The sequence below is a fragment of the Callithrix jacchus genome, chromosome 4 (assembly GCF_049354715.1).
Source record: "Callithrix jacchus isolate 240 chromosome 4, calJac240_pri, whole genome shotgun sequence".
NCBI lineage: Eukaryota > Metazoa > Chordata > Mammalia > Primates > Cebidae > Callithrix > Callithrix jacchus.
The window spans coordinates 27,530,318-27,554,313 of NC_133505.1; the positions used below are offsets into that span (position 1 = coordinate 27,530,318).

A 23,996-nucleotide genomic window follows, 5' to 3' on the forward strand; every position below is an offset into this window, starting at 1 on the left:
GGTATGGTTTAAAAACTACCATTTTTGTGCCAGGCACCTTATGACGCATCATATTTCTTGAATCTTCACGTCAGCCTTCTGTGCTATTGCACTCCCCATTTATAGATGAGGCAGCTGAGGCTAAGAAAGATTAGGAAGCAAGCCTTAGGTAATACAGCTGAAAAGTAATTTGGAGCTGCTCAGTTTCAGGACCCTATACTGACATGATGACGGTGAAAGATTAGGAAGCAAGCCCTAGCTAACACAGTTGAAAAATGGCAGGGAGGAGTTTTCAGCCTCAATTTCAGGACCCTATACTTGGATGATGATGGAGATGATATGATTATTGAGACAGGGTCTCACTCTGTCATCCATGGGTGTGACCACAGTTCACCAAGCCTCAAACTCCTGGGCTCGTGATCCTCCTACCTTAGCCTCCCAAGAAGCTAGGATTACAGGCACACACCACCACACCTAATTTTTTTTTTGTCTTTGTGAGACAGGGTCTTGCTATGTTGTCTACGCTGGTTTCGAACTCATGGCCTCAAGCGATCCGCCCACCTTGGCCTTCCAAAGTGCTGGGATTATAGGCATGAGCCACCACACCTGGCTGTATATTTGGATTATTACATATTATAAAATTCACTTTGGTAGCATTAACCTTCAGTGATTTCTCTGAAATCAGCTGCCTCTAAAATCTTGAACATTTACGCTCCTGTTTTTATTTATGCCATTATTATAATTAGAAAACCCTTTTTCTAAGTACCACACATTAAAATGTACATCAAAACACTGTCTAAAACATTTTGTGAGGAAGAACTTCCATTCTCATTCCTGAAGCCCTAACTTCACCTGACAGACCCAAAGCAAACATTATGACTGCAGCAACAAGTGGAAGATCTGGCAAGCAGGACTGTGGGAGCTGGAAGTAGGTCTCAATTAACCAGTAATAACCTAGGGTGTGACTATCTTTTCCAAACCAAGTGTGGACAGTCTCAGTTTTCCTTTGCTGGTCTGTGTCGTCGTGCTCACTTGGCTCTGCTCATTTTGTTGTTTTTTTTTTTTTTTTTTTTGAGATGGAGTTTCACCCTTGTTACCCAGGCTGGAGTGCAACGATGGGATCTTGGCTCACTGCAACCTCCGACTCCCAGGTTCAAGCGATTCTCCTGCCTCAGCCTCCCGATAGCTGGGATTACAGGCGCGCCCCACCACGCCTGGCTAAATTTTTTGTATTTTTAGTAGAGACGGGGTTTCACGATGTTGGCCAGGCTGGTCTCGAACTCCTGAGCTCAGGTGATCTGCCACCTTGACCTCCCAAAGTCTGGGATTACAGGCATGAGCCACCACACCTAGCCTGGCTCTGCCCATTAACAGCAATGTTCTTGTGAAGCTTGGGCCTTGTACATAACTCCTCACAGGCAAACTTTGTTCTTCTCAGCATGGTGTTGAGAAGAGTGGGGGTGAAGGGAAGGCCCCAGAGCCAGGTGCAAGGACAGCAGTGCTGCAGGTCTCTCATCCTGAGGGCTGGAATGCACCGGAAGGGAGGTGTTCTTACCATCAGCATCCTGTCTCCTGCTGGCAGCAGGAGGGTAAAAGGGGAATATGCTCAGGAAATGCAGGCTCAGCAGCAGAGGCACCATGGAGAATCCCCATCTGTCCCAGTGACACACACATCACATCAATATCCTATGGTTGAGGCATAAAATTTTATTTTAAACAGTGTGTTAAAAAATGTCTTGCCCTTTTGCCTTTTAACATTGATTATTCAACCTCTTTGGAATTTAAGAGATTTGTGAACACCATTAGGAAGATGGCACAAGGAGCACTCAGAAATCACCCAGGCTCCTCCAGCAAAGTCTGGCGCCTCCCCTCCCTTCTCCCTTTTGGGCTGCAGGATCCAAGGCTGCATGGCAGCCGAGTAGTAACTGGACAGGTGAGGACAGGAGAGCCGAGGCTCATTACTTTACAGCATGCTCTTCTCAACTGGGGCAATCTTCTCCTTTCCAAGGACCATTTGACATTTACAGACGTTTTTGTCACAACTGGGGGAGGGACGAGGGGGAGAACAGTGCCCCTGGCATCTAGTAGGTAGGGGCAGCAGGGATGCTGCCAAACATCCTACAAGGCACAGGACAGTCCCCACAACAGAGAATTACCCAGCCTGAGACACCAACAGTGCCAAGGCTGGGACAGCCTGTTGTGCAGCCCCATTTCAGGGGTGTGTATGTGTCTGCTGGAGTCAAGGGGATTCAGAATCAGAATTCACAACACTATTATCAGCCCAAGACACCAGAATCGATTCTGACAGCCAGATTGACCATCACCACACCCTTCTCGCCCTCCCTCTGGGGAGAGCTAAGTACACAGCCTTCCCTCTCTGTTTAGCAAGATGCCAACAGAGACGCTGGGCAGCCCACCCAGCTTCAGTCTTCTCGTCCTTTCATCCACCCCCAGGTTTCAGGTGAGCTTTGAAAGGCTGGGTGCTAGAGGCTCCATTACCAGACCCAGAAACTGTCCTTTTTTACTCTGGCACACAGAAAAAATATGAAAATACTTTCACAGTACGCAGGAGTAAACCGAGGAAGCCACTCAGCAGTATCAGCCCTGAGGTTCTGGTCTCATCCAGGGGTGGAGATCAACATTCCCTGTTCCCTCTCCAGGGCACCCAAGCTGAGTGAAAGTACCAGAATGCCAGGAAAGAACTTTAAAAGTCAATCAAGAATTTTTGCTGTTGTCACAATTGGTAGCAATTCCTTGCAATAACTGCCTGGGAAATTCTGATGTTTCCCTCCCCACGATTTTTCCCCCTCCTTAGTACCTCTTTAAATCTGTTCAGTTAATTTAAAAATTAATTGACTATAAATTCAATTAATTTAAAAAATAATTGATAATTTAATGGATTGAAGACTGCATGTGATTCTTAGAGCCTCTAGTGACTGATACAGTATTTGATACTGTATCAGACCCTGTAATTAACAGACCCTGTAATTTACAGACCCTGTAATTTGGCAGTGAGCTGCAGTTGTGATACAAACAAATCTCTTTGAGCAGGGCTTAGAGTTTCACTCCACTTTGGTTATAACAAGAACCTCTGTGAAGACCACAGCACAAAATTTTAAAAGCTGATTTTATGTTCTCTGAGTTTTTCTTCTTGTCTCAACAAAACTCTAAGACAGCATATGCTGAAAGAAAAGAATCTTCCTCAGACATCTCTTCCCTTCCTTTCCAAACCCGATTAGGAGTCATATTTTGATTGGTGCCATGCCATTAAGAGGTCTTCCTGCTTCACTTTCCTCACAGCGGATTGTTGGCCAGGCGCAATGGCTCATGGCACTTTGGGAGGCCGACGTGGGAGGATCACTTGAGTCCAAGAGTTTGGGACCAGTCTGGGCAACAGAGTGAGACCATTTTGCTGCAGATTTCTTTCCCCATTCTCCAGCTATGAAATATAGGAAACAATATTTCTGTGGATACAGAACTCCTATCAGTGAGGACAATTCTGAATGCTCTGAGGCAGCCAACTTAGGTACTGAAGACAAAGACAAAAGGTTCTATTTGAAAGAAGGGGTCAGGGGGCTCTTTGCTTCTAGTGAACCAAAGCCCTGAGCTTTTACAGCCCTTCGTATTTAAGTGAATAGGGAGGAGGCGGTGAACTTGATTTATTACAGGTACTGCTTCCTTTGTTCAACAGGTTACAGATACTTAGGTAGAGCACAGATAGCCTCAAGGAGCACAGGACCTGGGGCGCAACTGCCCTCAACTTTCTGTCTGGCAGCTGACATCCTGGTTTCATGAGGACAGTTTGCTGTTTACTAATATAGCCTCCAGAGGTATACTGAGTTGGTCACGCCTCACATCCTTGGGGTCTCCAGCAATTCACTAAGTGAGGAGTCGCTTGAGCTGCCATAGCCCATCCAGGGTTAGTTCTGGCTGATGTAGACCAAGTGGTTCAGAAGGTCAATCCTGGAACACTGGTGGAGTGCCTGGGCCAGCTTCCCCACTGTGGCCCCCTTAATGCCTTCCCTCATCAGCCACTTTTGAAGCATCTGGTAAACCTTTTCTTTTAGTCCATCTCGCTCATAGTCATGGTCAATTTCATCAATCTGAGATTGTGTGAAGCCCAGTTTACGGGCACAGTTTTTCCATTGCTTTCCCAGATTTTCCCTGATTGGGTCCAGGTGTTTATCAGTCAGACTAGTGGTATTATCTGCCAAATGGGAAAGAGAAGAAGGTATCAAGCTAAATAAAACCCATTCAAACATTCCAGCTTCCTGAATTGCTAAAAAAAACCCCAAGTGAGGTGAAGAGTAGCAGGAGACAGTGAAAAAGATAACGTCTTAATTATATAGCTGTTGACACCTTGGTGGACATTTTATATCCCTGCTAGCCCACATGGAGTCTTTGTGTGACTTAGAATAGGGCATTCCTGTCCTGGCGTAGTGGGTCATGTCTATAATCCCAACACTTTGGGAGGCTAAGGAAGGAGGATCACTTGAACCCAGGAGTTCTAGACCAGCTTTGGCAACATAGCAAGACCCTGTCTCTACAAAAAAAAAAAATTAACTGGGCATGGTGGCACATGCCTGTAGTCTCAGTTAGGAGGCTGAGACAGGAGGATCACTTGAGCCCAGGTGTTCAAGGCTGCAGTGAGCCATGACTGTGTCACTGTACTCCAGCCTGGGCCACAGAGCAGGATGCTGTCTCAAAAGCAAAACAAAAGAATAAGGCATTCCTTCCTCCTAGCAGACACATCTCTGAGCCACAGCTGATGGCTCTGTGAACAAAACCCCTATGTGGCTACAAGGCTGGGTGTTCTATTCAATCTTAGCCGGTGACCCTGTTTGTGTTAGACTTTCCTGGATGTAAAGGAAAAACCCACCATTTTTGTTCCTTTTGGACATTTTTCACTTACATCTGGCCAGAGTTAAAGCCACTTACCTCCTGACCATCACCCCTGCCCAACAGTTCACTTTCCTCTTAATCAAGGAAACTGTCCAGCAGGTGTGAACCCATTCAGTTACAATGCCTTCCTTGTCTTTCACACGATGAAAGGTCTGTTTTTGAACCCTTCTCCCTGCCCCCCACCCCCCGACTGCCATTGCCTCTTCTCCGATAGCCATAACCTCTCTCCTACTAGTTCTTCTCTTAGCCCTTCATAAAAATAATAAAAGGAAACAAATAAAAATGTAAAACAACCACAACAAACATATTCCCTAATCCCCACTCTACCTCAATAAACAGAATGTAAGGGAGAAAACATCTCATTCTTCCTTTCAACCTCCTTTCTTTCCTCAGCCCTCCATAATGTGGCCTGTGTTGCCACCGCTAGATTGTCAGCAGTCCAAAAACTTCCCAAAATATTTGGCAAATTTTGTCAGTATTTCTTTATGGGACAGATCCTAGGTTTCATTACAATCTCAAGGGTGTCCTTGGCTAATCAAAAGTTAAGAACCTCTGTTCTAGGTATTTTAAAAGCTGTTCTTCAAATGTGTTAGACCAGGGGTTGGCCAACTATAGCCTGTGGGCCAAATCTGGCTCCTTGCCACCATTTGTAAATAAAGTTTTATTGGGACACAGCAATGTTCATTCATGTACGTATTGTCTATGGTTGCTTTTGTACTACGGTAACAGAGTTGAGTAGTTCCAAGAGAGACCTCAAAGCCAGCAATGCCTAACATTTACTATCGGTTCCTTTACAGGAACAAAAAGACAATCCTGTTGTTAATTAGAAAGCTGAGTTCTTAATCAAGTTGTTTTGGCCTCATGACTGCTTTTTCCAGACTGTACCTCGAGATTAGCATTATGGTCCTGCACAGTAGGACCCTGTAAGAGACAGCCCTCTTGATTTTATTGCAGAAGTGCTGTGGAGGGCACAGTCTTCTCTCTTTTACAGGATCTCCTTTGATGAGGGCCTGACACAGCTATTTCTTCCAGGTCTGAGCAGTAATACTGATGATAATGATGAAAGTTTAACACTTTTTATAGACCCTACTATGTGTCAGGGAGCGTTCTAAGCTTTCATACATATCAACTCATTTAATTTTCACAACAAAGCCATGAATTAAATACTGTTATTATCTCCATATTAAAAATAAATAAATCACAAAGAAATTACACAGAAATCACAAAGTTATTTTGCAGAAGTAACATGAGAAAACTTTCAGGAAGAATTATCAGAGAAATTTCAAGATTCCACTACATCCTTCTCACAAGAAAGTTCAAGGTTGATAGACATTGGGTCCTTCAAGGGTATCTTACCAAAGATATCTTGGTACTTAGAAGCTGGCTCTTCTTTAAAGTTCATATTTATGCTGTCTGATAGTGATGAACTCATCCCACCAACCTCCATATAATTGTAGGCTCCAATCTGAACACCGCTACTGTTGTGTATGGTACATTTTATAGATTCCTCTGAATAGAGAGAAACACACAGGTAAGTACTTCTAGATCAAAAGCAAGAGAAAAAATATAGCACTGCAAAAAAGCCTGGCTTTACTCCAAACATTGGGTTAACTATCCTATGCCATCCTTTAAACTTTCTTCTTTAAAATGTGACTAAACCACCTCGTACCCATTAGGATGTCTACAATTCAAAAAAAAAAAAAAAAAAGGGCCGGGCACGGTGGCTCAAGCCTGTAATCCCAGCACTTTGGGAGGCCAAGGTGGGTGGATCACGAGGTCAAGAGATCGAGACCATCCTGGTCAGCATGGTGGCGCGTGCCTGTAATCCCAGCTACTCAGGAGGCTGAGGCAGGAGAACTGCCTGAACCCGGGAGGCGGAGGTTGCGGTGAGCCGAGATTGCGCCATTGCACTCCAGCCTGGGTAACAAGAGTGAAATTCCGTCTCAAAAAAAAAAAAAAAAAAAAAAAAGAATTAACACACATAGACAAAGACGTGGAAGAATGGAGCCCTCACACACTGCTGGTGGGGATGTAAAATGGTGCAGGCCCTGCTATAAAGAGTATCATTGGCCAGGTGCGGTAGCTCACGCCTGTAATCCCAGAACTTTGGGAGGCCAAGGCAGGTGGATCACTTGAGGTCAGGAGTTTGAGACCAGCCTGGCCAACATGGTGAAACGCTGTCTCTAAAAAAAATTCGTCGGGCATGGTGGCGGGAGCCTGTAATCCCAGCTACTTGGGAGGCTGAGTCAGGAGAATCACTTGAACCCAGGAGGCGGAGGTTGCAATGAGCTGAGATCGTGCCACTGCACTCCAGCCTGGGAGACAGAGCAAGATACCATCTGAAGCAGAAGAAAAAGAGTATTGTGGTTCTTCAAAAAAATTAAAGACAGAAGGACCTCCCCACGTGGTTGTCAGAGGCTGGGAGGGGAACTGAGGAGTTGGTGTTTAATGGATTGAGTTTTAGTTTTGCAACATTAAAACAGTTATGTAGATGGATGGCGGTGATGGTTGCATAACAATGTGAATGTAAGTAATGCCACTGTAAAAATGGTTAAAATGGTCAATTTTATGTTTTTGAATTTTACCATTAAAAAAATGTGGCTAACACCGTCAGAAAACAGAGGTGGAAGACAGCACAGCAAAGCTCAGCCACACTTACAGGATCCCACGACTCTCAACAATATCTGTGAAGGGTCCTCCTCCTCTACCTGATGAACTCATACCTCTCAGGTTCCGTCTTCAGAGCTAGCCACAGCTCTGCTCTGCCCTTTCTCTCTGATCTTCCTTTCACTGTCTCCTGTCTCCCTCCACACCAGACTCCAGTCCCACCAGATTTCCCACTCATCTGCTGACATGATGCTCCTGCCTCTGCCTGGACTGTTGACCTCCCCACATGTTTCTCCCTACTTGTGAGTTTCTGACACAGGCCCAGCACAGATTCTACCTCCTTCCATGAGCCTTCACTATAATCCTAGACTCAGGACACTGCCCTGGGCCGCTCTGCATCCGAGCTAGGTCTGTTTGACTTCTCCACTAGCATGTGAGTCCTGAAAGGTAGCAACCATATCCACTTTTTGTTGTATACCTTATGCTCGCTAGCCTGAGGCATGGGCTCAATGACATTCATGCTGAGCTGAATTTGTCAAGTGTCAGACAGCTCGTTAGGTACTGTCTCTAACGAACACTTAGCATATCTTTGTAGGAGAGAGAAGGTGGTGGAGAAGACAGTTCTGAGGAGGGAGGGAAATGAAATTCAGCTCTAGGTACCTCTGTCAACACACCTGGCCCTAAGGTAGGCTGCCCTCTGGACCAGATGCCATGCTCATTTATTGCATTTTCTCTGAGGAAGCCAAGGAAACTAGGGACCCTCTCTACTGAAAGGTGTAAGAAATGTAGCATATGCACACACATGGCATCTGTGTGCAATTCTAGGTGTTCGTGAAGCTGCTGAAACTGGGGTCCTTGGAATCCTAGCAAGGAGCCCCTGTGACCATCTCTGAGGTGCCTTCCAGCACTCAAGGCTAAGTGTTCGTTGTTAACAATGATAATAACAGTGCTAATTACAGCAGCTACCATTTACTGAGCACTTATTCTGTGCATTGTCAGGCACAGTGCCAAGTACCCTGTTTCATCTTCCTAGCCCACCACCTCCAACTTATACTGACACCGTGTTTGTCCCTCACGGTCTGCGCTCACCACAGACATGCATGGAGGTTTATCCTGCACCCCTCTACTTGGAAACTTGTGTTTCTGAGTCAGTGCTTTCTGCCCAAATCCGGCCACTGGAAAAATCATGAAAGTTATGAAATGGATAAACTAATTCAATATTAGAAACATACTAGAGCTTACTATATATAAATTTTCAGTTGTAACAGTTTCATTTATAATTGAGAAGAATGAACTCTGGAGAGGCAAACGACTTTCCCAAAGTCACCCAGGTAGTGACTGGCACAAGCAGGGCTAGAGTTGGGTTTCCTGACTCTTAGCCCAGTGAGCTTTCCTTCTCTGATCTCACTCTTAGCAGCACAGTGAATAAAAAGGAATGGATCTAGGAGCTCTTTCACTGAAAGTAAGACATTTATTTTCCTTTTGTATTTACTGTATACACATACCTTCCTTCTATGGGATGGCGAATTAGAAAACCCACATTTGGTACAGAGTTAGGACTTTTTTTTTTTTTTTTTGAGATGGAGTTTCACTCTTGTCACCCAGGCTGAAGTGCAGTAGCGTGATCTCAGCTCGCTGCAACCTCCACCTCCTGGGTTCAAGTGATTCTCCTGCCTCAGCCTCCCTAGTAGCTGGGATTACAGGTGCGTGGCACCACACCCAGCTAATTTTCATATTTTTGGTAGAGACGGGGTTTCACCATGTTGGCCAGGCTGGTCTTGAACTCCTGACCTCAGGTGATCTGCCTGCCTCGGCCTCCCAAAATTCTGGGATTACAGCTGTGAGCCACTGTGCCTGGCCCAGAGTTAGGACTTTTTGATGATAACAAAAGCAAGCAGAAGAATGATTTAAATTTGCAGGGAGAAACTCAGTGTGTTCATTTACTAGCTCAGTACTTGGCAGAATCATCTTTGGGAGCAGAAACACAGAAAATGCTATTATTTATTGTAGATCCAAGTGCGCCTTCCCTACTGAAAGCATCTCAGAATCCTGAAGGAGCTGGATCCCTATACATCTGTCACTGGCAGAACCAGGAACCAGAGCGAGAGTGAAAACAGAAAGGTAGTTCTGACACTAAACTCGTGTATTTGGGTTGCTGATGTAGAAACAAGATAAAAAATGACATATGAAATATTGGTTTAGGGTTTGCCTTTTGTCCACTAGGATTTAAACTGTATGAGGGAAGGGACCCAGGCTGGCTGTTGACTGTTACAGTGCCAGTGCCTGGAGAACTGCATGGCACAAAGTGGAAATTGCTTTGGATTTTTTTTTTTTTTCCTGAGACACAATCTCACTCCATTGCCCAGGCTGGAGTACAGTGGCATGATCTTGGCTCACTGCAACCTCTGTCTCCAAGGTTCAAGTGATTCTCCTGCCTCAGCCTCTTGAGTAGCTGGGGCTAAAGGTGTGCACCACCACGCCCAGCTAATTTTTGTATTACTTAATAGAGATGGGGTTTCACCATGTTGGCCAGGCTGGTCTCAAACTCCTGGCCTTAAGTGATCCACCCACCTCGGCCTCCCAAAGTGCTGGGATTACAGGCATGAGCCACCATGCCTGGCCAACCACGGCCCCAGCCAAAATTTTCACTGACTTAATCAGGAATGAATAAAATGATATGGCAATACCAATGAAAAACTTTATCCCCAAACATGAAGGAATCAAAAAGACATTTCGCTCATATGATTATACATGACTTAGATGCTGCTTAATGTCTAATCCAATATTTTGCATTCTACAGATCTTATAATAAAACCTTTGGGAAAAATCAAGGATGTTTGCATAAGATGTTTTTGGAGAATTTGGCCTTTTGAAAGAAAATGTAACTAAGCTCTGTGGTTCCCAAAGCTTCCTTTACCTGAGTTGATTTAAAGATCTCTAGAACACTTACGGGTATTATTGGTAGATGCCGTTCAGGTAATTAAGGTGATGTCGGTATTATTTGATAAAAATGCTGGATATTACATTAAATCACTTTCATTCTAGAGTGCCAATAACTACCATTACTTACCTTTTACTTCACCTCACAGAGATATGGGAATTAAAAGAAAATTTTTCATCACTAATGGTAGTCTTTGGTCTATATAAGGTAAGAAATAAAAATACCCAAGACTTATTTCTTACCTTCAAACCAGCAAGCAAGGTAAAAGCAAATAAGCAGATATCTTGCCGTTTATCAGAGATTGGGGGAAACAGGACTACTGTGCAATCCAGGTTAGAGTCAAAGATGCCTACCAGTCCCAGGGACCTGTAACCCGATGCTTGTGGGCATCTGTGATGAATCCTAGCCCCATATGAAATATTCCCAGACCAAGTGGTCTGGCGGAGACCATTCCACAGTGGCAAGTTGTGTCTGGCAGCTGATGATGCCCTCTGTCCCCATCATAACCCACAATCTACAGCAGAGCTGCCTGTTTTATTTTTTCAGAAAAATAAAAAAAAAAGACAAGACTGTGACTATCAAAGACCCATTTACCTGGTAGTGGCAAGGAGCTGAAGGGCATGGTGGGTGTGTTTCCTAGAAAGTTGGTCTCAGGCACTGGGCTTTTATATGGACTAGGCAGATGACTTGGAATTGGCCCATACCAAACTCTGGGACCTGCTGTTCCTTGATCCAGTGGTCGTGTTCCAAAGCCATGTAAGCTATATAATCCATTGTTCTGATATGGTACTTGAAGTTGGCCAGTGAGCCCTGAGGGCTGGTACACTGCATTACCATGACTGGTTGCACCAGAATAAGCAATGCCTTTTCCCTCTGCATTCTGAAAATTGTCACGAGGTCTTTGATGTGCAAAAGGGTCATGGGAGACCCTTCGTCTCCTTTCCTCCTCTCTGTTGTAAGCCACATTCTGTCTGGGCTGCTGTTTTGTCTGCCTGTCCATGCGGCTGCCATAAAGATGGTAGTTAGTTTCCTCCTGGAGTTTATTCTGCAGGCTGGGCATATTCTCTTCCTGCTGGTGCTCCAGGGAGGGGGCAAACCAGGACTCCTCCACAGGACCGATCCCAAATCCCTGGGAACTGTGCAGCGAACCAGGCTGCTCTGTGGCTAAGAAGAAATAATCAACATTAGAATGGGTTTCATGAAACATTAAAAAGTAAAATAAAATCTGAGTGCCATCGTGAATCTGTGCCTCAGAGTAACACAGAGTAACAGGTAAGTAAGAGACCAGTCCAAAGAATTTAGGAGATGGTCCTTTGCCTGCAAGCTTTACAAATAATAATAGGAGCTCCTCGCTGGCAGCGAGAGGGAACTAGGAAAATAATACCAAGCAGGAGAAAAGCGGCTGTTGCAGGGATGGCCAAGGAAAAAAGGGACTTGGCTTAGAACAGAGCAGGTTGTTGTCTCTTTAGAGCAATTCAGATGGAAAATAAGATCTGCGGCCGGGCGCAGTGGCTCAGGCCTGTAATCCCAGCACTTTGGGAGGCTGAGGTGGGTGGATCACCTGAGCTCGGGACTTCGAGACCAGCCTGGCCAACATGGTCAAACCCCATCTCTACTGAAAACACAAAAATTAGCTGGTCATGGTGGTGCACATCTGTAATCCCAGATGCTTGGGAGGCTGAGGCAGGAGAATCACTTGAACCTGAAAGGCAGAGGTTGCAGTGAGCCAAGATTACACCACTGCACTCCAGCCTGGGTGACAGTGAGACTCTAAATCAAAAAGAAAGAAAGAAAGATCTACAGCAGCTGTCCTAAGTACTTCCCATGAATTTTCATTCTTGAAGAGCCCTATGAGAGGAGGAGCAATTATTATGATTTGATGGATGAAGTTCAGAAGAGGTTAAGTAATTAGCCACAGATCAAATAACTAAGCAGCTTCAGTAGCTACACTCTGCCATCCCATTCGTTACAGTGAAAAATGTATCCCTACTTGACCTGAGGCCAGCCTCTCTGCTTGTGTTCTGGCTCTGAGTCACGCCGAACCTCCCTAGGGACTTTGCTCTCATGTATGTCCCCTTCTCCCCGAACCGTCACTTCTCCCCATCAGATATATTAAGCCTCTTCTGTTCAGAACACTCTATGACTATTACTTCATATTTCAAATATATGTAACTTAAGACTCTCGAATATTGTTATAAATTCCTTTAAGACAAGTGTTCACTTTTATAGTTTCTTCTGTTTCCCTTATGGTCTTGAATAATATTTTAGAGAGTGGAGTGAATGAATAAGCAAACAAACAAATAAATAGGTTTTGACCATAGTGTAATTTACCTGAATTTGACCTGCTAGGAGGTAATGCCACACAATCGAGTTGAAGAGACTGCATCCTCTTCACAACTTTTTCGTTTGAATACTGTTTCTATAATTAAGAGCATAAATACACACTTCAGTGAACAGCAGAAAATACTGAATCCCAGAAAATTATGAGAAGAATTAATATTTTCAGAAGGTAGAAATTTCACATAGATGTTACAAGTGGTAATTTTTAAAAATTAATGTTTTTCCCAAATAGCCTAAATGATCTTTAAAAAGAACAAGATTGGAGGACTCACACTTCCTGAGTCCTTTCAAAACTTACTACGAAGCTACAGTATTCAACACAGTGTAGTACTGGCATACAGACAGGCACATATGCCAATGGAGCAGAATGGAAAGCTGGAAATAAACCATCCCATAAACCAACTGATTTTTGACAAGGTTGCCAAGACCATTCAATGGGGAAAACTCAATACACACATATATAACAATGACATTGGACCCTTATTTCATACCATATGAAAAATTAACTCAAAATGGATTAAAGACTTAATTTAAGGGCGAGTGCCACAAAAATTCTTAGAAGAAAACACAGGGAAAAGCTTCATGACATTAGACTTAGCAGTAATTTCTTGCTTATGACACAAAAACACAAACAAAAATAAAAACAATACATCAAAATTAAAAGCTTCTGTGCATCAAAGGATACAATGAAGACAGTAAAAAAGATAACCCACAGAATAGGGAGAAAACACTTTGGGAGGCCAAGGTGGGCAGATCACATGAGGTCAGGAGTTTGAGACCAGCCTGGCCAACATGGTGAAACCTCGTCTCTACTAAAAATACAAAAACTAGCCAGGCGTGGTGGTGTGTGCCTGTAATCCCAGCTACTAGGGAGGCTGAGGCAGGAGAGCTGCTTGAACCTGGGAGGCAGCGGTTGCAGTGATCCAAGATGGTGCCACTGTACTCTAGCTTGGGCGACCAAGTAAGACTCTGTCTCCAAAAAAAATGTTATACATAGAATTACCATATGATCTAGCAATTCCACTCTTAGGTATATACCTGAAAGAACTGAAGAGGCAGGAACTCAAAAACATCCTTGTACCCTACTCACAATGGCCAAAAGGTAGAAACAACCCAAGCATCCATCAACAAATAAATGAATAAACAAAATATGGTACAAGTTTAGTATCCCTTATCTAAAATGCTTGGGATCAGAAGTGTTTTGGATTTTGGACTGTTTCCAATTTTGGAATATTTGCATGTACAGAATGACAAATCATGGGGACAGGACCTAAGTCTAAACATGAAGTTTATTTGTGTTTCATATACAACTTATACACATAGCCTGAAGATCACTTTATACCATATTTTATTAATTTTGTGCATGAAACAAAGTTTGAGGATACTAAACTATCTATCAGAAAGCACAGGTGTCAGGTGTGGAATTTTCCACTTGTGGCATCATGCTGGCACTCAAAACGTTTCAGATTTTGGAGCATTTTGAATTTTGGATTTTTGGTTTAGGGATGTTCAACCTATACATCCATACAATGAAATGGTATTCAGACACAAAAGGGAATGAAATCCTGATACATGCTGTGAAACAGATGAACCTTGAAAACATTATGCTAAGTGAAATATGCCAGACTCCAAAGGAAATATATTCTGTGATTCTGTTGCTAGGAGCTACCTAGAATAGGCAAATTCAGAGACAGAAAACAAAATACAGATTACTAGGGGCTGGGAGAGGGAAGAATGGGGAGTTATTGCTTAATGGGTACAGGATTTCAGTTTGGGATGACAAAAAAGTTCTAGATATAGACAGTGGTAATGGCCACACAACATTATGAATGTACTTCATGCCCCTGGATTGTTCACTTAAAAATGGTTACAATAGAGAATTTTATGTTATGTATATTTTGCCACAATAAAAAACTTTTTCCTTTTAGAAGCAATAATCTTCATTATAGAAAATATACAAAATTATAAATTCTTAAACCCTATCCATAGTTTTTCTCTTCACCCAAAGATAAAACATTAACACTTCGGCATTTTTCCTTCAAGTTTTTTCCTAGTTTTATTTGTATTTTGCTCTTAACAAAATGCCTGCTATATAAATAGGTAGTCAAAAAATATTTAATGAATACATGCACGATCTAGGGGTGAATGACAGAGGGTATTATGTTCACACTTTGCAGCATTCTATATATTGTTTTTGTCTCTTTATGTGTTTGTTTTTAGAGACCAAATCTCCCTCTGTTGCCGAAGCTGGAGTGCAGTGGCACAGTCATAGCTCACTGAAGCCTCCAACTCCTGGGCTCAAGCAATCCTCCCAGTTCGCCCTCCCAAAGAGCTGGGATTACAGGCTTGAGCTAACACACCCAGCTGTGTGTTTATTGTTTTTAATTAATATATATGTTTGTTTGTTTTTTTCTTGAGACAGGGTCTCACTCTGTCATCCAGGCTACACTGCAGTAGTGAGATCATGGCTCACTGGAACCTCAACCTCCCAGGCTCAAGAGAGCCTCCTACCTCAGCCTACTGTGTAGCTGGAACTACAGGCATGTGGCACCATGCTTGGCTAATTTTTGTATTTTTTGTAAAGATGGGTTATTGCCATGTTGCTGGTTTTGAACTCCTGGCCTCAAGAAATCCACCCACTTCAACATCCCAAAGTGCTAAGATTATAGGCATGGGCCACCACACGTGGCCTAATATAAAAATTATTTTTGTTATATTAATTTTATAAAATTATTTTCTTTTTATAATTACTTTTATTACATGAGTATGTAAGTACAAACTCCTTTTGAAAGATTTAAACAGGCTGGACACGGTGGCTCACGCCTGTAATCCCAGCAGTCTGGGAGGCCGAGGCAGGCAGGTCACTTGAGGTCAGGAGTTTGAGACCAAACTGGCCAACATGGCAAAACCCTGTCTCTACTAAAAATACAAAAAAATTAGCTGGGCATGGTGGCATATGCCTGTAATCCAAGCTACTAGGGAGGCTGAGGCATGAGAATCACTTGAACCTGGAGGTGGAGGCTGTAGTGAGCAGAGACTGTGCCACTGCACTCCAGCCTGAGTGCAGAGTGGGACTCTGTCTCAAAAAAGCAAACAAATGAAGAAAAAAAACCAAAGTTTCAAACAATGCAGAATCACACAGTAATACCCAAACGTTCCTTCAGCCCCTACTCTTCCATTCCCTAGAGGTAAGCCTTATCCAGAGTGTGATGCATATCACTTTTATTCTCTCTCTAGGAATTTGCATACACATTCTAGAAATACACAAATACACACACACACACACACACAAATATGTGTATATATATATGCGTGTGTGTGTGTGTGTGTGTATATATATACACATAATTTTCTTTTTTGAGACAGTTTCACTCTGTTGCCCAGGGTGGAGTGTAGTGGCATGATCTTGGCTCACTGCAACCTCCATCTCCTGGGTTCAAACAATTTTCATGCGTCAGCCTCCCGAGTAGCTGGGATTATGCGTGTGCACCACCACACCTGATTAATTTTTTTTTGTAATATTAATAGAGACAGGGTTTTGCCATGTTAACCAGCTGGTCTCCAACTCCCGACCTCAAGTGATCTGCCTACCTTGGCCTCCCATAGTGCTGGGATTACAAGCATGAGCCACTGCACCTGGCCAACATTGTTTATATACATTACAATATAATACATATAAACATATATGTTTATATATATATTATATATAACATATATAAACATGTTATATATACTTGTATTATATGTTATATATAATGTTTATATACATATAAACATTAAAAATATCACACTGTAAATACTGTTTTGTAACTTATTTTTTCACTAACAATTAATCTTGAAGATCTTTCTATATCATTACATGTTAGTTTCCACCTCTTTCTTTTAAATGGCTATATAGTATTCTGTAGTTTAGATGAATCATAATTTAGGGCATTGACTTATGGACATTTGGGTTTTTTCTAGTTTTTCACTCTTATAAACTAAGGTGCAAAGAACTGAAGCTACATCTTTGAGTGCACATGTGAGTGGTACAGATTACTGAGGGTAAAACTGCAGCAAACTTATGGGCTTGTAGAATTTGTCAGGTGCTTTGCCTTCTAATAAACTTCACCAGTTTACACTCTTACCAATACTTCAGAAGACTGCTTGTTATTCTGAATTTTCACCAAAACATTGTATTACCAATCTTTCAAAAAGTTCCATCTAATGGATGAAAAGTTGTAACAGACTCATTTTGCTTTTCTCTGTTGGCAAGGCCAAATATCTTTTCTGAAGTGTGTTGTTCACTTTCTTTTTTGAATTGTCTATGTGTTTTGTCTATTATTTTTCTTTTGAGTTGTTTTTGTTTTTTATTTGTGGGTACTCTATTAAATATTCTGGATATTAATCCTTTGCTAAACACAATTTCTCCTTTCCAACTACCTTTCCATTTTTATGAGGTCATATACAATAACCTTTTTCTTTATACCTTGTGAATTTTATGTGTAGCTTACGAAACATACATGGATTGATTTTGGACTTTGTGGTAGACAGTGATGGGCCTCTCAGATTCCCTCTCAAGAAGGGATTTGCTGCCCTGCTGCAAGAAGCTGAGTGAGCAAACAGCCTGCAGCCGTGAACTTCTTTGCCCCAGTACTCCCCTTCTGAGCAGTGACAATCAGTGACTGAGTGAGGCGAGGGGATAAAGCCTTGGGCATTTCAGTCTGGTGTGGGACAAGCCTGTGCTCAGTGCTCCTGGCTGCCAGAGCTCTTGGTCAGGCTTCGTTGTCCTTTTACTTCTTCCTCTGCTCATTCCTGCTTCCCACTCCTTCCTTGCAACCCAATCTCCAACTCAGCGGCTGCTTCTGGAAAACCCAACTGCAAAGACTCACCTTTTCTATTAATATATTTGATTATCCTTGCTATAGTACTATGCTGTTCTGATCTCCTTCTTCAGAATTTTCTTGGCTATCTTTGCACATTTTTTCTTTCACACAAACTTAAGAGTCAGCTTGTTGAATTCCGTAAAGAATTTTGTTGTGCTTTTAATTAGGATCGCACTCCTTTTATAATTGACATTGGGGTAAATAGACAGCTGTTAGCATGTCAAGTCTTTCATCCATAAACATATTTCACTGTTTATTTAGATTCATTTCATGTTGTTTAGAAAAGCTTTGCCATGTTTGCCAATGTGTAGATACATAATATTATCTTACTGTGTGTTATCTAATGGGGGTGGTAAGTAGCTTGGTCTTGCATATTATCTCAAAGAAAGGTAGGCTGGGCAAAGTGGCTCATGCCTTATAATCCCAAGAGGGCAGATGGCTTGAGCTCAGGAGTTTGAGACCACCCTGGGGAACATAGCAAAACCCTGTCTCTATAAAAAATACAAAAATCAGCTAGGCATGGTGGTACATGCCTGTGGTCCCAACTACTCGGGTGGGGGCTGAGGAGAGAGGATCCCTTTAGCCTGGGAGGGCAAGAATGCAGTAAGCCGTGATCACACCACTGCACTCCAGCCTGGGAAGACCTTGCCTCAAAAAAAAAAAAAGGCTGTTAACATTTTGTTAAAATAAGTACAAAACTTCTGGTCGTTTCAAGATACCCTATTATTGACAGTGTTTTTAATCATGAATAAACATCACATTTTATCAACACACTTTTCTGCATCTATTGAAAAGATACATCTTTTTCTCATTTACTAAAACAATGTAATAAATTATACTGACATATATTCATAAAGTTAAACTAACTTTGTATTCTTGGGATAAATCTATTTTGCTTTTCTTTGATAAACTCGTTTTTGCTTATGGTATTTTATTTAGAACTTTTGCAACCATAATGTTAACAAGATTGGTCTGTAATTTTCCTTTGTTGCACCTCTTCTAGTTCTGGGAATCACGGTTATGCTTACACAAAGTGAATCTAGAAGGGTTCTCTCTTCTCTATTATCTAGAGAAAGCTGTGTAAGATTGACATAATGTCTCCATTGAATATTTGGTAGAAATCATTGACGAAGCTATCTAGTTGTAGGATTTTCTCTAGAGGAAGATTTCTTGAATCACTGATTCTTTTAATAGTTAGAGGAATATTTATATTTTCTATCTCTATTTGAATTAGCTTTGCTAAATTATACTTTTTATAAAAGACATTGGTACATTTTATCTAATTTTAAAATAGCCAACAAAGAGTTGTTCATAATATTCTAATACCATTTGAGGTCTGCAGGACCTACAATGATTCTTCTTTATTCATGGATTTCAATCTTGTCTCCTTTGTCAGTCTTTTTTTTTTTTAGAAGTAGATTCTCACTCTGTCACCCAGGTTGGAGTGCAGTGGCATAATCATAGCTTACTCCAGCCTCAAACTCTTGGGCTCAAGCAGTCCTCCCATCTCAGCCTTCCTGGGACTACGGGCACATGCCACCATGTCTCAATAATTTTTTACTTTATTTTTTTAGAGATGGGGTCTCACTATGTTGCCTAGGCTGGTCCTGGTCTTAAATAATCCTCTCACCCCAGCCTCCTGAGTAACTGGGATTACAGGCACATACCTCACACCTAGCTCAACCAGTCTTAATTAGTCTATTTTAATGGCCTTTCAAATAACCAATATTTGGCTTTTTTGATCCTCTATTAGTTATTTTTTGTGTCATTAATTAATGCTCTTTTCCTTTTTACTTATTTTTTCTCTAGATGCTATCTTCTTCAGATACATGTTTAGCTAATTAATTTTCAGCCTTTCTTATTTTCTTAAATATATAAAAATATTTATTTATTTAAGGTTATACTAATAAGTACTCTTTTACAAAGTACATTTTATAATTTTAATATGTAGGGTTTTGTTAGCCTTCAGTGAAAAATACTTTCTAAATAACATTGTTCTTTCTTTCTTTCTTTTTTTACTTAAGAGATATTTAAAGGTATTTTTCTTTACTTCTAACCACATAAAATTTTCCAATTACCTTTTCAAAATTAATTTTGAACACAGAGGACATTTTTATGATTGTAATCCTTTTAAACTGTTTGAGACTTGTTCAATTTCCTAACACATGGTCAGTTTTTGAAAATGCTCTGTATGTTCTTGAAAAGCCTTTAAAGGTTGGTATTCTGCAGTTACTAGGTAGAGCGTATCGTGTGATTCTGTTAGGTCAAGTGTGTTAGTCACATTCTTCATGTCTTCTATATCCTTACTGAGTTTTGTTTGCTTGTTCTATCAATTGAAGAGAGATGTGCATTAAAATCATAAGCTGTAGTTGCGGATTTGTCTGTTTCTCTTTGAGTTCTGTCACTGTTTGCTGTGTTGATTTTGAGGCCATGTTGAGGGAACGTGTCCTCTTTCCAGGTTCATAAGGGGGCGTAGTTTTAAGGGAAAAAATTTCCCAGCACCACGCCCCCTTCCCATCTCTCTCCATCCGGGATATTAAACGGTTTATGTTGGAATTTCGCAGGCATGGGAAGTCAGTCACTCCAGCGGAAGTTCTAAGGAACTCCTTTCATTGGCCAGAGGAACTTGGGAAGATGGTAATTTCTCCCAGGATAAATTCCCCTGCTCCTTCACCTAGGCCAGATTTCCGGCTCTCTGGAATCCCCTCCCATATGGTAGGAGCTCCCTCTGGGATTTCCCCTCTGGAATCCCCTTCCACACCCTTCATGGAAGCCTTTCTCTTCTCCTTTCCTTCTGTTTTCTCTACTTAAATAAAATCACCTTTCTGCAACACCTCTTGTGTCCGATATTTACTTTTAATAGCATACGGTGTACCTGCAGTGGCCCTCCCCACTTATTCTTTAAGAGATTGGAGGCTGAGAACTCACAGCATTCTCTAGGGAGAGCTGTGCCTCACCAGCACTCAAGAAAAAAACCCGGTTACAATGTTACTGAGGGTAGATCCACATTTAAAGTGGTTATACCTTCCTGATGAATTGAGTCTTTTATCATTATGAAATATTCCTGATTGTTTGGGGGAATGTTGTTTTTGCCTTTGAGTTTATCTTAGCTGATTCTAATCTTTTTTAAAAATTATATTTTAAAATCTCTGTCTGTTTGCCTGTTTTATTTGCTGTAGTCTCCTGTTTATGATTATGGAGGTAAGTTGCTGAAAGATGTATGACAGTAGTTTGATTACAGAATTGGCAGTGGGGCAGGGTGGTCTCCATTCCTCTTAGCTGATTGGTTCCTAACTGAGTCTTGTCATACCCTTCTCACCCCAGATACTACCTCCCTGCTTCAATCTTGGGGAGACGCTACTGCCATCTGTTGCTAAGTATAGGGGAAGTAGGGAGAGAAGCCAACTTTCCTAAAGAACATGAATGAGGTTCTCAAATGACTCTCCTGTCAGTGTCTCAGGTGACCATGCTGTTATTTCTGTACACTGACCCAAGACTGCCCCTCCAGTACTTCTTCCTCAGCGTTATGTCTTGGGTTAGTATGCCTTTTCTGTTATTTGTCTCAGCAGAATCACTCTGTGTGATTTGCCAGCGACATTGTGCTTTTGTTTTTCATATGGCTATACATGTTTTCTCTCATTTTGTGAGTTTTGAAGGAGAAATGGGTCCAGTATGCCAACAGGATGATATTTGCAGACAACTGCCCATTTTGTTTTATATGTTTACCAAGCTAGCTTACCTCAAATCTCAATAACAAATTACATTGTTTTGGTTTTCATCACAGACTATATTTTGATATGTTAATATTTTGAGCATCTGCTATATTGCCTACCTTTAAATTCTTCACGTCCTCTTCTACGCTTTCTTCCAATTGACTTAAATAAAAAGGCCTAAATTTTTCTTCAATGCCTGTAAGAATAAAATAGTATTTTAAATTTTGTAATTATTTTCTAACATAAAATAAAAATATTAGCCATCTATTATCTTTGAATTACCTACCTCAATCTGTGGGCAAAGCAGTAAAATAAAAATTTAAGCTCCAAATCACTGACTCTGATGGAGACAGACAAGGGATAGGCTAACGCTGGGAACCAGGGCTTTCTGCCTAAATAGCCTGTGCTGTTTGTGCCTTTTATTCGTGCTGCAGTTTCTCTGCCTGCAACACAAACCGCTCCCTGATGTGAGTTCATCTCCAGCTGAACAGGGATGGGCAAACTCCGTGTTTCTGTCCCTTGTGCATTGAATTTATGAGAGGATGGGATACTTAGAGTGAGGATTTAGTGAAATGGGTTAGAGCTGTTAGCCTTAAAAGAAAAAAGAAACTTCCAGTTCCAGGACGATGGGAGTGGACATACATTTTTCTTATTCCTCCTTCTAAGTACAACAAAAAAATCCTAGTATTATTTGTAAAACAAATATACAGAGACTCTGAAGGAGAAAAGAAGAAGGCAGATCAGCAGGAAACCCTGGGATCAGATGAAACATACAATAGTGAGTTCGCTAGATTCTCTCTTTTCCTCATATATCTCAGACTTGGCTGAAAAGGTGGCAACCTCAAACCATCACCACCACAGACAAAAAATCTCCAAAGCCTGCTCTTTCTAGCCAGATAACAAAGTAAGAGGCAGCCTACCAAGACAAAACCTTTAGTCTGTCTGCAGCCATATCATCCTGAATGCACCCCATCTTGTCTGATCTTGGAAGCTAGGCAGGGTCAGGTCTGGTTAGTACTTGGATAGGAGAAAACCTTTAGTCAATAACCACTCTATTCCAGCCAATTACCACAGAAAAAACCCTGTGGCTCCACGCCGACCCACAGCAGCTAAGGCCAAATGGAGAGCCCAGACATCCAATCTCATGAGACAGTAACAAGGAAACCCAACACCCCCACGAGGGTAATGTCAGATGAGGCCCAATTGGAAGCCAGGCTGTCCTACCTGCCAGCTGATAATGAGCCCTCCACTCCCTTGATGTCAGTAGAACACAAGGATAGCCTAGATTTGCCCCACATGGCAGTAACAAAACCTCTTTTCCCCTCCCTACTGGGGAAGTGTCAGAGGCGGTCTAGTGGATAATCAGAACTTCTAACATTGTCCAGTGGTAATGAGGTGCCTTCACCTCTCTGTCAGTGGGGACTATGTGCACTTTGCCAGAATTCCAACCCCTGACCTGCAGTGAAGAGGAGCCTCTGACCTTGAGGGTCAATGGGCCCAACACTAAATGATGGCAATGTTAGAATTACCCATCAAGGATTTTAAAATAGCCATGATCAAAATGATTCAATTAATAGTTATGAACCTGCCTGAAACAAATGAAAAATAGAAAGTCTCAGCAAAAAAGGGGAGAATATAAATTTTAAAGCTGAAACTTTGATGACCAAAATATAATAAAAAGCTCAGTAGACAGGTTCAACTGTGGAATGGAGGAGAGAAAAAAATCAGTGTACTGGAAGACAGAATATAGAAATTATCCAGTCTGAACGAGAGAGAGAAAATTATCTGGAAAAAAAAAATACAAAGCCTTAGAACCTGTGGGACTATAGTTTTTATAGTTTAAACCAAAGATAGAGTTTTTATGTCATCAGAGTTCCAGAAGGAAAAGAGAAAGAGTGGGGCTTAAAAAGTACTGACAGAAATAATGGCTGAAAACTTCCAAAATATGATAAGAGGCATTAACCTACAGATTCAAGAAGCTGGGCCAAACCTAAACAGAATAAACCCAAAGGAATCTACACCAAAAAAAATAATAACTAAATCTCTGAAAAATAAAGACAAAGTCTTGAAAGTAGCAAGAGACATATAACACCTTATCTACAAGGAAAAAAATTTAGAATGACAGAGGATCTCTCAATTGAAACCACGGAGGTCAGAAAGAAGTAGCACAATATTTTTGAAGTCCTGAAAGAAAAGAACTGTCAACATAGAATCTTATACCCAGCAAAAATATCCTTCAGGAACAAAAGAAAGACTAAGACATTTTCAGAGGAAAACAAAGAGAATTTATTGACAACAGATATATCCTAAAAGAATGGTTAAGGAAAGTTCTCTGAACAGAGAGAAAACAATAAAAGAAGACACCTTGCCTGTAATCCCAGCTATTCAGGAGGCTGAGGCGGGAGAATTGCCTGAACCCAGGAGGCGGAGGTTGCAGTGAGCCAAGATTGCGCCATTGCACTCCAGCCTGGGTAACAAGAGCAAAACTCCATCTCAAAAAAAAAGAAGACACCTTGGAGAATCAGGAAGGTTTGGTTTTGTTCATGGCAGGTAGCACCTAAAATCTTCGGAGTCTTCTAAGAGTGTCTTTTGAGTGGGGACAGAAAACTAGGGAGCTTCAGACTGGAGGCTACCAACCAGAAAGATCAA

The 23,996-nt window shown here is 41.7% G+C and overlaps 1 protein-coding gene across 6 annotated transcripts in view; it reads right to left on the minus strand.

Moving 5' to 3' along the window:
* Positions 1-1,666: 1,666 nt before the first annotated feature.
* The window catches only part of RIPK1 (receptor interacting serine/threonine kinase 1), a 43,541-nt gene continuing 21,211 nt past the window's right edge, over positions 1,667-23,996 (minus strand). For 4 of the 6 annotated variants that reach the window (XM_054253749.2, XM_054253751.2, XM_054253750.2 and 1 more), the window contains 5 exons: positions 21,467-21,543; positions 12,761-12,848; positions 11,024-11,593; positions 6,238-6,390; positions 1,667-4,186 (listed from right to left, as the gene is read on the minus strand). In XM_054253749.2, the coding sequence (XP_054109724.1) occupies positions 3,900-4,186; positions 6,238-6,390; positions 11,024-11,593; positions 12,761-12,848; positions 21,467-21,543 (1,175 nt within the window). In that variant the 3' untranslated portion in view covers positions 1,667-3,899. The remainder of the gene's footprint in view (positions 4,187-6,237; positions 6,391-11,023; positions 11,594-12,760; positions 12,849-21,466; positions 21,544-23,996) is intronic. The other 2 variants (XM_078368443.1, XM_078368442.1) reach the window with 1 other exon arrangement.